The 11,789-nt window shown below is 41.3% G+C and overlaps 1 protein-coding gene across 11 annotated transcripts in view; it reads left to right on the forward strand.

Annotated features, from left to right (window-relative positions):
• Positions 1-11,277, forward strand: part of gab1 (GRB2-associated binding protein 1) — a 58,877-nt gene extending 47,600 nt beyond the window's left edge. For 5 of the 11 annotated variants that reach the window (XM_086295428.1, XM_086295431.1, XM_086295435.1 and 2 more), the window contains 7 exons: positions 857-951; positions 1,042-1,342; positions 3,499-3,582; positions 6,742-6,835; positions 7,369-7,495; positions 9,160-9,288; positions 9,384-11,276. In XM_086295428.1, coding sequence (XP_086151554.1) covers positions 857-951; positions 1,042-1,342; positions 3,499-3,582; positions 6,742-6,835; positions 7,369-7,495; positions 9,160-9,288; positions 9,384-9,542 — 989 coding nt within the window. In that variant the 3' untranslated portion in view covers positions 9,543-11,276. Of the gene's footprint in view, positions 1-856; positions 952-1,041; positions 1,343-3,498; positions 3,583-6,741; positions 6,836-7,368; positions 7,496-8,329; positions 8,406-9,159; positions 9,289-9,383 lie in introns of those variants that run through there. The other 6 variants (XM_086295430.1, XM_086295433.1, XM_086295429.1 and 3 more) reach the window with 5 other exon arrangements.
• The last annotated feature ends 512 nt before the right edge of the window (positions 11,278-11,789 follow it).

Genomic DNA, 11,789 nt, shown 5'->3' on the forward strand with positions numbered 1-11,789 from the left:
AGATGAGCAGTGGTTATTCCCCCAATAAATTTGGGGCATTTGTGAATTTTTTCCCTTTTATGCTTTGTGTCTTGGTGACAGAGCAGATTATTGTGCCTAGGGCAGGGCTGCACTGTTATGGAAAAAAACACATTTTTTAAATTCGAGCAAATATTATAATTTTTTATAATTTATTTACTTAAGAAACCTCATAAAAGAGATTTTTTTTTACACAGGATGTCCTTATTTAGAAAGAACTCCATGGAAAAACAAATAACTGAGTAACAAAAACAAGGTGAACGTGCTGTTCACCTACCACACCACGCCGGTCTCAGGAGCACCGGTCTTTGCTGGCCTGCAGCCTCTGCTGTGAGATGGCTTCGACACAGATTGAGCGAGTTGCAGCAAACTCGAGCAACTTGGGAGACTTGCATGGTAGCCACAGGGGGAGTGATGGAGAGCCAAAACAGTCTCATGTCTCCTTGTAATGTTCACCCCTCCTTTTTACTCTTCCCCGGAAGAGACTCTCATTTGTCTTCAAAGCTTTTTCTCGCGCTGTTGTGGTTCTTGTGGTCATAAGTGGAATGCATTAGCAACTGCATGAGTACCTGATGACAATAAAATAAAAAATACAGTAATTACATGCTGCAAAGTAGAGTGCTTACATGGTGCCTTTGAGCTTTGTCTCACAGACTAAATCTGCAAAGTCATGAAAACACTTAACACACAATAGAGGACAACTGTTATGTGGGAATTGTCCTGTAGCATAAATGGGCCTGAAAGAAGGCTAATAATGTACAGTGCACATCATTTGCTGCTCTCTGTGTAGAAGGGCTGTTTATAAACTGCATTGTAATCATGGTTTTGCTTTTTGTAGACTTTGGATCCCAGGACTGCTATGACATTCCTAGATCATTCCCTTCTGACAAAAGCTGCTCGTTTGACTTCAATGAAAGCTTCAACACCTATTTTGTGAGTATTTCAAGTGTAACTGCTGGATAATCGTTCTGTGGCTTTAGGGAGAAATGTGTATGTTAATCGGTTTTCCCTTGTCACCCTCAGAAAAGCAAAGGAATGATGCCAGTGGGTAGCCATTCTACAGAAGAGGTCGACCAAAACTACGTGCCTATGAGTGCCAACTCACCGTCACATCATCACTCGGGCAGTTTGCCAGAGCCAATGCACGAAACCAACTACGTCCCCATGACCCCAGGTACTATGGAGTTCTCATCCCTGGGAAAACAGGTTCCTCCACCTGCCCACATGGGATTTCGCTCAAGCCCGAAGACCCCTCCCCGCAGGCCGTTGCTTAGTGAGTGCCAGCCCCCACCTGTGGACCGAAATCTCAAACCCGATCGCAAAGGTGAGCAGACAGTAGGTGTGCTTGCATGCATAGCTGTGACTTCATAAGTGATGTGTGTGAGTGTGTGCGTGTGTGTGTGGAGTTCTTGCTTCAGGGGTGTGTGTGAGTTTGTTGCTGCTGTGAGCTTAGTTTAGTATGCTCAGCGTTCACTAATGCACCAACTGTACGTGCTTTGTCTCACACTCTGCTGCTATTCCCACAGTGGATGGCTCATGGTCATAAAGCCATCTGCACAAAATTTCATTCTCAGAGCGGTGTCATTTTTCATCCTGCTTTAGTTGTTGTCATAATTAATGTGGAAAAATGTTTCTCTCATTTTGTCTTCTTTGGTCTGTCTGGTGTATTAAATACCACCGTCTCCCTCTGCGCCCGTCCTTGACCAGCTTATTTCACCTCTTGATGAATTAGTTTATTTCCCTACATTTGATTACATCCAACACAGTTAGTTCCTTGTCAAAACCGCGTTTGCCTCCAGCTCCCGTGAGGCTCTGTTAGCCATTTCGGAGGGGTCTGCTGTCTGTGCCACGGAGTCATTGAGGCCTTAATTGGTCACCTCCATCCCGTTTGTTCCCAGCATCTGAATGGAGCCTTTTGATTGGGGACCTCATAGACTGAAAGAGAGTTGAAGAATGATGGGAAATAATCACAGAGGCACATCAAAAGCCGGTACTGTTACTGTCACTGTCGAAAACGGAGCAGTTTTCTGGAGTTTTACATTTCCAGATTGGGAATTCTCCCTTTCACGTGGCCCTTGAGTCAGTCAGCTCCAAGTTTGGCTTTGGTCATTGCTGAACTGCTGTGTCTAAATAAAAAAATCATATCAAGTAGCTGCTTTTCAAGCAACCGCTTTGAAGTGATTATTATTTCTCACACACACACACACACACACACACACACACACACACACACACACACACACACACACAGACGCGCACACACACACACAGTCCTAATCCTCACTGCTAATAAAACTTGGTTTTACACTTTTGAATATCTTTGGCAGCAGACGAATAAAAATGCTAATTGTAAATGTTTGTAGTCTAGTTTGAGTTTTGTATTATTGCTTAAGCCCAAATCTTTTTGCTTTTTTTTTTTTTTTTTTAAAGTATTGTTTTATCTCATTCACTTTTTATTTTTTTTAGCTAATATTAAAATTATCATTAAAATATATTTATCCAGTGTTCAATCCCATTGCTCCTGGCATAAATTTACTCTACTTGGATTGCAGGTTTTAGATATTTGGATCTGTGCACAGCTGCTTCTTGTGTTAGAAAATGCCACATAGACATGAATAAGAATATAAACTCGTATTTTTTAACTGATATCCTTAAATGGTATTATATTAATGTTAGTGATGTTGCTTTTTAGGAGCATCATTATGTGCTGATTGTCTTTTGGACCTTAGCTTTTTAAAGTAGAGACCATTGGTGTATTCATTGTTATGCATGGGTAGGATGTCGCATCACCTTTAAACAGCTCTGTGATGTTTTTCATTTCTATATTTAAAATGAGCCATCCACTTCTTCCATTTTCTAGACTAATCTGAATCTCTGCAACCTCTGTTCATCTTCCGTGCACTTTTCTCTCCGCTTTGGATGTCTGAGCCGTATGTTGCAAACACTTTGACTAGTGTATTCAAAGCAAACGGCATCTTATTTCCACTATACGTGGATCCATTAAAATTAATTATCTTTGTCTGCAATCGCAGCGCATTTCTGACAGCACTGCAGAAAAATGTTGTGATCAGTGTGCAAAGGAGCAGTGCGTGTCGTCCTCAAGTTGCTCTGTTCTGCAGATTGGTCCGAGCTCTCGTCAACATGACATGATTTCTCAGTGTTCTCTCAGCGCTTATACACAGCTCGTCGTGCATGCACAGCTGTGATGTCAGTCTTTGTGTGGGAAGTCGTGGTGCATGGAGTGAGGTGCATGTTGGGCAGTATGGGTCTTCTGTTGTCATGACAATCATCCTCTTGAAGTGTGCTGTGCAAAAAAAAAAAAAAAGGTAAATTGGTGTACGTGAGGTTGCAGTTTTGCTCTTCTTCATCAAAGTCTCGTCTCTTTCGCTTTGCATGGCAGAGCAGTTGTTACAGTAGGGCTGAACTGTTATGATCACCAAAAAGATGTTGTAATCAGCAAAGTCTTCTTTCACCAATCAGGTCACAGTCCTAAAATAATAAGAGCGGGTTTAGAGCGAACTGACTCTCAAACCGTAGGTGAATTCCCAAGTCGACGACGCAAGGGTAGGTACACCACACTGAACTGCTGTGCATCTGAATACTTTTCATTCTGTGACCTTTTCACACTCTACTTCATCTTGATTCTCTGCATGCTGTAAGTAAATGTACTGTGGGGATTTTTACAATTTTTGTTCTTCAGGGGTGTGTGTGTGTGTGTGTGTGTGTGTGTGTGTGTGTTCTAAAAATATGAAGTGTATGAAGTGTCGGAGGTGTTGCATTAATCCAGTCTAATCATTTTAAATCCCAGCAGGGGATGGATGAATGTGTACCTCACGCATGGTGGATTACACTTGTTACATCTTCGAAGCTCATTAAGAGTCATAACACGCCTTTCAAAATAAACCATTTCTACCATCTTAACCTAAATATTTCCTCACTTTCAATGTGATGTTTTTTTCTTCCGTGGAGCCAAATGACTCACTAACGTTTCTCTGCTCAAACATTTGTGTCTGTGTTTTTGTTTGCAGTTCAACACATTTTACTTTCATAGCACATTGGGATGTAACAGCCAGAACACACTTATTGTCAGAGAAGCATTCACACAGGGCTTTGGAAAAGAGTAGACTTCTCTTCAGGAGGAAATTGAACAACGATATTATCTAATAAAAGCGATATCGCTAGCTTCCGTACATACAGATGATGTTTGGGGAAAATCCCAAAGCTCTTGACCATCTGCAGTGAAGGGATCATGCAACTCTTTTGTACTGTGCAGGGCATTATGCACAGGTTTAGTGCACGTGTAACTTTGACTCTTCTTGCACAGTTTCTGTCCTGAAGTGTTGTCTTATAGGAGGACAGCATCTTACCGTTAGGGCATGAGGGGACTGATACAATCACCAAGTAATTCTGAGTCCATTTTAATGTCTATGGGAGGCTCAGGCTGGCTTCAAACAGCACTCCCTGTAAACACCGTCAAGACACCAAATGAGAAAAAAAAAAAAATGAAGTTCATCTCATCAGAAGACTTCCAGAAACTCTGAGAACCAGTGCTATAGTGCAAGGTTGCCCACTACCATAATAAGACACTTTATATAGTTTTTTCCTCACGTTTCTCACCCACTGCCTGCTTAAAGCATTTAGTCCAGTCCCTTTATAAGAAGCTTTGGGAAATCATCCATCCCTGGCTAACATCTAAACAGAGTTGCACATTGGGCACTTATCACAATACAAGCAGCACATGGCTCATCGTTCTCAGGTTTACATCTGAAATATTCCAACACCGTTTCATAAAAGCAAAAAATAAGTTCTGGTTTGGTTAAGGATAGTTTTGAGTGCAATCACATGAAGAAATATGAATGAGATGTTAAATAACACTAACTTATATTTGTGTTATTGAGCATTTTACAATCAAACTTTTAATTTTTAACATTTTTAATTCTAATGTTGGTTTGATTAGATTTGAATATGGTTTTGTCATTTAAAAGTGCATTTTAATACACACACAGATCTCCAAAATATAAACATTTATGCTGCTCTTGACCTCTGTCAGTCTTTATGTACAGGGTTGGCCATTTATATGGATACACCGTAATAACATGGGAATGGTTGGTGATATTAAAGTCCTGTTTGTGGCACATTAGTATATGTGAGGGGGCAAACTCCTCAAGATGGGTGGTGACCATGGTGGCCAATTAGAAGTCGGCCATCTTGGATACAACTTTTGTTTTTTCAATAGGAAGAGGGCCATGTGACACATCAAACTTATTGGTAATGCCACAAGAAAAACAATGGTGTGCTTGGTTTCAACGTAACGTTATTCTTTAATGAGTTATTTACAAGTTTCTGACCACTTATAAAATGTGTTCAATGTGCTGTCCATTGTGTTGGATTGTCAATGCAACCCTCTTCTCCCACTCTTCACACACTGATAGCAACACAGCAGGAGAAATGCCAGCACAGGCATCCAGTATCTGTAGTTTCAGGTGCTGCACATCTCGTATCTTCACACCATAGACAATTGCCTTCAGATGACCCCAAAGATAAAAGTCTAAGGGGGTCAGATCGAGAGACCTTGGGGGCCATTCAACTGGCCCACGACGACCAATCCACTTTCCAGGAAACTGCTCATCTAGGAATACTCGGCCCTGGCACCCATAATGTGGTGGTGCACATTCTTGCTGGAAAAACTCAGGGAACGTGCCAGCTTCAGTGCACAAAGAGGGAAACACATCATGTAGCAATTTCAAATATCCAGTGGCCTTGATGTTTCCATTGATGAAGAATGGACCCACTATCGTTGTACCCCATATACCACACCAAACCATCACTTTTGTTGTCCAACAGTCTTGGAGGGATCCATCCAATGTGGGTTAGTGTCAGACCAATAGCGGTGGTTTTGTTTGTTAACTTCACCTTTCACATAAAAGTTTGCCTCATCACTGAACAAAATCTTCTGCATGAACTGAGGGTCCTGTTCCAATTTTTGTTTTGCCAATTCTGCAAATTCTGTGCGCCGATCTGGGTCATCCTCGTTGAGATGCTGCAGTAGCTGGAGTTTGTAAGGGTGCCATTTGTGAGTAGCTAATATCTGCCGAAGGGATGATCGGCTAGTGCCACTCTTCAGTGACATGCGGTGAGTGCTACGCTGTGGGCTCTTGCTGAATGAAGCTAGGACAGCCACTGATGTTTCTTCATTAGTGACAGTTTTCTTGCGTCCACATTTTGGCAAATCCAACACTGAACCAGTTTGCTAACTGTAGCATGGGAGATGGGTGGTCTCGTAGATGTCTTGCATTGAAATCTGCTGCAATGACCCGGTTACTGCGTTCACCAGATAACACAATTTCGATCCGCTCCTCACATGTTAACCTCTTCAACATGTCAATGGCTGCGAACAAAGAGAAACTTGTAAATAACTCATGAAAAAATAAAGTTACGTTGAAACCAAGCACACCATTGTTTTTCTTGTGACATTACCAATAAGTTTGATGTGTCACATGGCCCTCTTCCTATTGAAAAAACAAAAGTTGTATCCAAGATGGCCGACTTCTAAATGGCCACCATGGTCACCACCCATCTTGAGGAGTTTGCCCCCTCACACAGGACTTTAATATCACCAACCATTCCCATTTTATTACGGTGTATCCATATAAATGGCCCACCCTGTACAGTTTAAGGATGCTTTTCGAGCAGTGGCTGACTGCTGTGTGTTCCTTCCTGCAGTAAAACCTGCTCCACTAGAGATCAAACCAGTGCCAGAATGGGATGAGCCAAGCACACCTGTACGCTCACCAGTGACACGGTCGTTCGCTCGAGAGTAAGTACCTAAGACGTTCCTCAGCTTTTCTATAGTTCAGTGTTTGGCTAACAAATAAGGGCATGTTCACACATCTCTTTGCAGCAAGATCATTGTCCCAGAAGACACACCGTCCCTCGCTCCCTGTTAAGAACCTTAAACATACTGCATGTGTATAGCAGCTAATGTTAAGTCTGGATTGTCCTGTTTTTTTTACTCTCTGCCACAACATGCAGTGAAAGTATATTTTTCTTTTGGTGTGAACGTGCCCTTTTGTAATAGATCCAGTTAACTAAAGATGTAGGCACTAATACTTCATGCTTTACTGTAGTCACTCTGTGACCAAAGTAGCACTGCTCATAAAACAGGATTCTGTATTATACTGAAGGAAGTCTGTTGGCTTATCTGAGACGAGGTAATTTGTGTGCTTTCGTGCTGTAGGGACTCTTCTGGCTGCAGTGGGTTTGGGCTGTTATGTCTATATTATATTTTGTGCTCACCAGAGACTGCAATTTCTGGGAAGTCAGTGTGTAAACATTGTGAATGCTGCTTAGTCCTTCTAGGTTTCCAATGCCAACGAGACCCCCGTCAGTGCATAGCACGGCCTCCAGCACTGACTCCGAGGACTCTACTGAACCGAATTACGTAGCCATGAACCCTAATATGTCCACAGATGAAGCAGTATGTAACACACAACTATACTCTGATACAGAGATTACTTTTCTCCTTTCTTTTTCTATTCACAGATAATCAAAGCTGATAATCTGATAAATGTCTTCTTTTTTTTGTGGTGTCTGCAATCAGTTTCATCTCGTTTAAATTAAATCTGCAAACACACAAATAAACACAGCAGAAGCTTTAGTTTAAGGCAGACAGTTTGGAGGATCATACACCATGCAACTTGCAATTTTGAGCTGTAATTGCTTACTGAAACTATTAAGAAATCCCATTTCCAGTGCTCTTCTCCCTAAGCCACACATTAGTGCGGACAAATTACTGGCTGCTGCAGATGGACTCCTCGCCACTTCAACCCGTTTCTTTGCAGTTCTGCTTTTGCCCTGCTGCTCTGCTTTCTTTATGCTCCTTCTTTCTCTTCATTTACTTTTCAGGTGTTGTCTTAAATCGGAATATTGGCTATTAAGAAATGAAGTTAACGTGTCTCATTTAAAATTGACTGCTCTTTCTGAAGAATGATACTATTATATGAGCTGACTTTTCTACCTACGGGGATACTTTCTCTTACACTTTGAGTAATCGATTCACAGTTTTCCTTTTTTTTTTTTCCTTTCTCTTTTTTTGCTGTTAATTTTTTTTTTTTACTTTCTTCCAACGTTTGCTTTGCTATCGTCTGCTGACCTCCTGAACTTTTATCAGTCTTTTTTAATTTCTTGCTTTCTCCCTAGTTTCTCATTTCTCTACCATCGTCATCCTTATTCCTGCATTTTGTTCTTAACCACCTGCTGTTTTCTCCTCCTTTTTTCTTTCATCCTTTGCAACTTTCTTCTTACTGTGTAGAGAGGAGTCCTTCTACTGCACAGTCCCCATCACCCCTGTAAAGAGGGAGGTGGAGGAACTTGACACCATAGAGGAGGTGAGCAGGGTTGCCAGGTTAGACGTGCATAGCCCGCCCTGTCATTTTTGGGTGCTATTGTGAGATGAGAAAGTACGAAGACTTTGCTGTGCAAAAACCACCTACAAGCTGTGGCTTGAATATAAAGGTTGCAGTGAATTTTCAGACGTTATCTACCATCACTTTCCTTACAGTTAGAATTTCTTAGTTTTGTGTCACCATCCTAATTCGAATTAATCTCTCCATCGTACCTGTATTTCATAATTAACACTAATTACAGGCCCAAGTTGTTGTCACTATGCCTAAAGTAGAAATTTTCTTTGTTTTAAAGGTTTGAAACTATTATTAGTAATGGGACAAATTACGTGAAAAGATGGTCACTGATTGAATATGTTCATTCCTCTACAATTGCAGTCTTTTCAAAAAATACATATATTTTGGGGGCTTTTTTGCCTCTATTTTGACAGCCTTGCAGGAAAGAGTAAATAGTAAATTGAGGGAGAGTGAGTGGCCGCAAGGCATATGAGCACTTGCTCACCCAGTGGGGTAAACTGGTGCCCAACAGTTGCACTTTTTATGATGAGTTTTTGTAACCCTACGTGCACAAAAACCCTCTAAAGATAGATTAGGGCTCCCAGACCTGAACCCATTTGCATGAATATTTTAGACATTGTGACAACACATTGGTGCATTTGAGTATGAGCTGTGTTTCTCTGTGACTCTGCTATCAATTAAAAAATAAAATAAAAATAAATCCCTTTTCTGACTTACGCAGATCACGAAGCTCGCTCCGCCCATGAATGCTGACGGTGGGAGTAGCCCTGTGGTAAAACCAAAGGGAGACAAGCAGGTAGAATACCTGGACTTGGATCTCGATTCCGGCAAGTCTACCCCACCTAGGAAGGTAGGAATTTACCAGCGCCCATACTCCAAACCACACGTTCTAACTTAGAGGAAATTTATGGCCAAACTTTTAAGACTGACCTCATCTCTCCTCAGATGAAAAGCAACGGAACTGGCATCACAGCATCAGACGAGCGTGTCGACTATGTAGTTGTGGACCAGCAACGAACACAGGCCCTTAAGAGCACCCGGGAGGCCTGGAGCGATGGCCGCCAATTGACAGAGACAGACACCCCTTCCAAAGGACCCAAGTGACCCTGTTGTCCCAACAACACAACCCCACCACCCAACCCACTCTAAACTACCAAAACGCCACAGCTTCCACACTAATGCTGGTTCTGGTTTTCGCTTTGGAACGATCCAGCTGTCTCGTTCCAACCTAACAAGATCCCTAGTGTGTAAGAGCCAGTGGAGCGTCATAGCCACTCAACGTTGTTTAGTTTACACTGCTGTCGGGCTTAAAGGAGCGCTGTGTGTACAGCTGTAGAAAGGGGCGTGGTCCAGGAATAAGCTGTATGCAGTTTGAGAGCATGAGGAAAGACTGGACTTGTTTGCAGGATTTGACCTGAGCAGACTCACCAACTTTGAACATTCACTGCCTTCTTTCTGGATTAGTTATGTCGTCGTTCACCTTTCAGCGGCCTGTGGGCTGATCCAGAGTTAACATTTCCTAAAAATTGTAATGCTGTTTGATGTCGTTTTGAAGTGCAAGTGAGAACACTTTATAACATGATCACAGCTCTGTCAGCGCAACACTAAACGTTAGCATAGCACGTTAACGGTGTTGTGTTTTTGTTTTACGTTTTTGTTTCCCTGCTGTTTGAGCAGGGTGAAGTTACTATGGACACTGTTAGCAGCTCAGGAAACTGACCCCGAACTGTGTCTAAGGCGAACTTCAAACTGGAAAGCCAGTACGACAAAATTTCAGAGAAGCATTACTTTAGATTTTTCTTCCACTTGCGTAGGCACCTGTACTAAAATTCAAGCTTCGGATTCACTTGAGGTTTTTAATCCACTGAACATGATTCGATTTCCATTTATTCAGTAAGTGGAGATGCTTCGATCTGTTGTAATGGAAGTGCAAAGACTGTACAATAGTGTTATGTATATAAACAGGAAAAGTGTCCTTTATTTGTATGGAATATCCAGCATGTTTGACTCTAAGGTATATGGATTCTGCAGGGTAGAATCCCGTACCTGACTCGATGGTATCAGCACTTGTGATAAATGAATGAATTACTGTGAGTTTTTAAAAGAACGTGACAGGTTTTCTCTAAGTTATGCAAAGGTATCAAAGCGAGAGAGAGAGAGAAAGAGAGAGAGAAAAATCAGGTACTCTTTATGAATGCATATTAATGCAACTTTCCATTTCTAATTTATTTCTCGAGTTATTGTATCAGGTCTTGTCCATTTTTCTCTCTTTTTTTTTTTTTTTAGCTCGGTATTGATTGATATGGAGGAACATTTGCTAAAGTCTGCTAAAATGCTTCGTTTGACAAGCAGTCAATTAGCTTCACAGGTTCATTTCTCCTTTCTCTTCCTCATTTCTCTCTCCACTTAGGTTTAATTTATTTTAAATTGAACTGGCATACAGTTTTGGGAAATTGACTGCCTCGTGCAGTCAACTTGATGCATATTTTAGAGACGGAAAGTCTTTGCCTACATACATCCCTGCTTTACTTGACTGTCGGCTCTCCCGCAGAAATCCCAAGCATGTGCTACCACGTGATTTTAAAAAACAAAAACAAAAAAACAACTCATAGCTGTACATATTTTGCCATCAATTAGATTTAACATGTATCGTTTGAAAGATGTGCCTACTAAGTCATCTTCCTCCTACTTCACTCTTTCCTTTATTGCAGTCTCTTCGTGAAATGGACTGCAAAGCTGATAATGCTTTATCTTTTTTAATGAATCTCAAGAGAAATGTACATTTTAAAAGTGGACTAAATAAAATCCAGCCTCAAACCCATCTACAAGTTTCTTTTTATGTTCTTTGCACTTCTTTCTGTAATTTTTCCAGTCGTAGAATAATTAAAGAAATCATTTCTTTTACACTTAACCTGGGACCTACATATATTCTCCAGCTATGCCCTCCAAGTATGTTTAATCATTGGGATTTCTGATAAGGAAATAACATCAAGGCAGTCCTCGGTCATCTGAAACGGACACATCTCAAAACTGTCAAAACATTTTCTATCCAGTTGTGACAGTTGAAGACTTTTGAACTACTTTAAAACATAAGTAAAGCTAATCGTACATGGCAGCTGTAAAACATTTGGACTAATAAAAATTACATTCAGAGCAGAGCACTACAACTTCCTTAATTCTTTGTGGCATAAATCCAACAAAGTGCTAGAATCACTCCTCAGTGATTTTTGTGACATCATCACACAGTTCCTGCACGTCCATGATGTCAATCTCCCGTTCCACCACGAGGTGCTCTACTGGATTGACATCTGATGACTGTGGAGGCCGTTTGAGTACAGAGAGCTCGCTGTC

Source organism: Aulonocara sp. 'chitande type north' Nkhata Bay, linkage group LG6, assembly GCF_057382095.1.
Source record: "Aulonocara sp. 'chitande type north' Nkhata Bay isolate Kocher_YH1m ecotype deep benthic linkage group LG6, A_spYH_male_GT1.1, whole genome shotgun sequence".
NCBI lineage: Eukaryota > Metazoa > Chordata > Actinopteri > Cichliformes > Cichlidae > Aulonocara > Aulonocara sp. 'chitande type north' Nkhata Bay.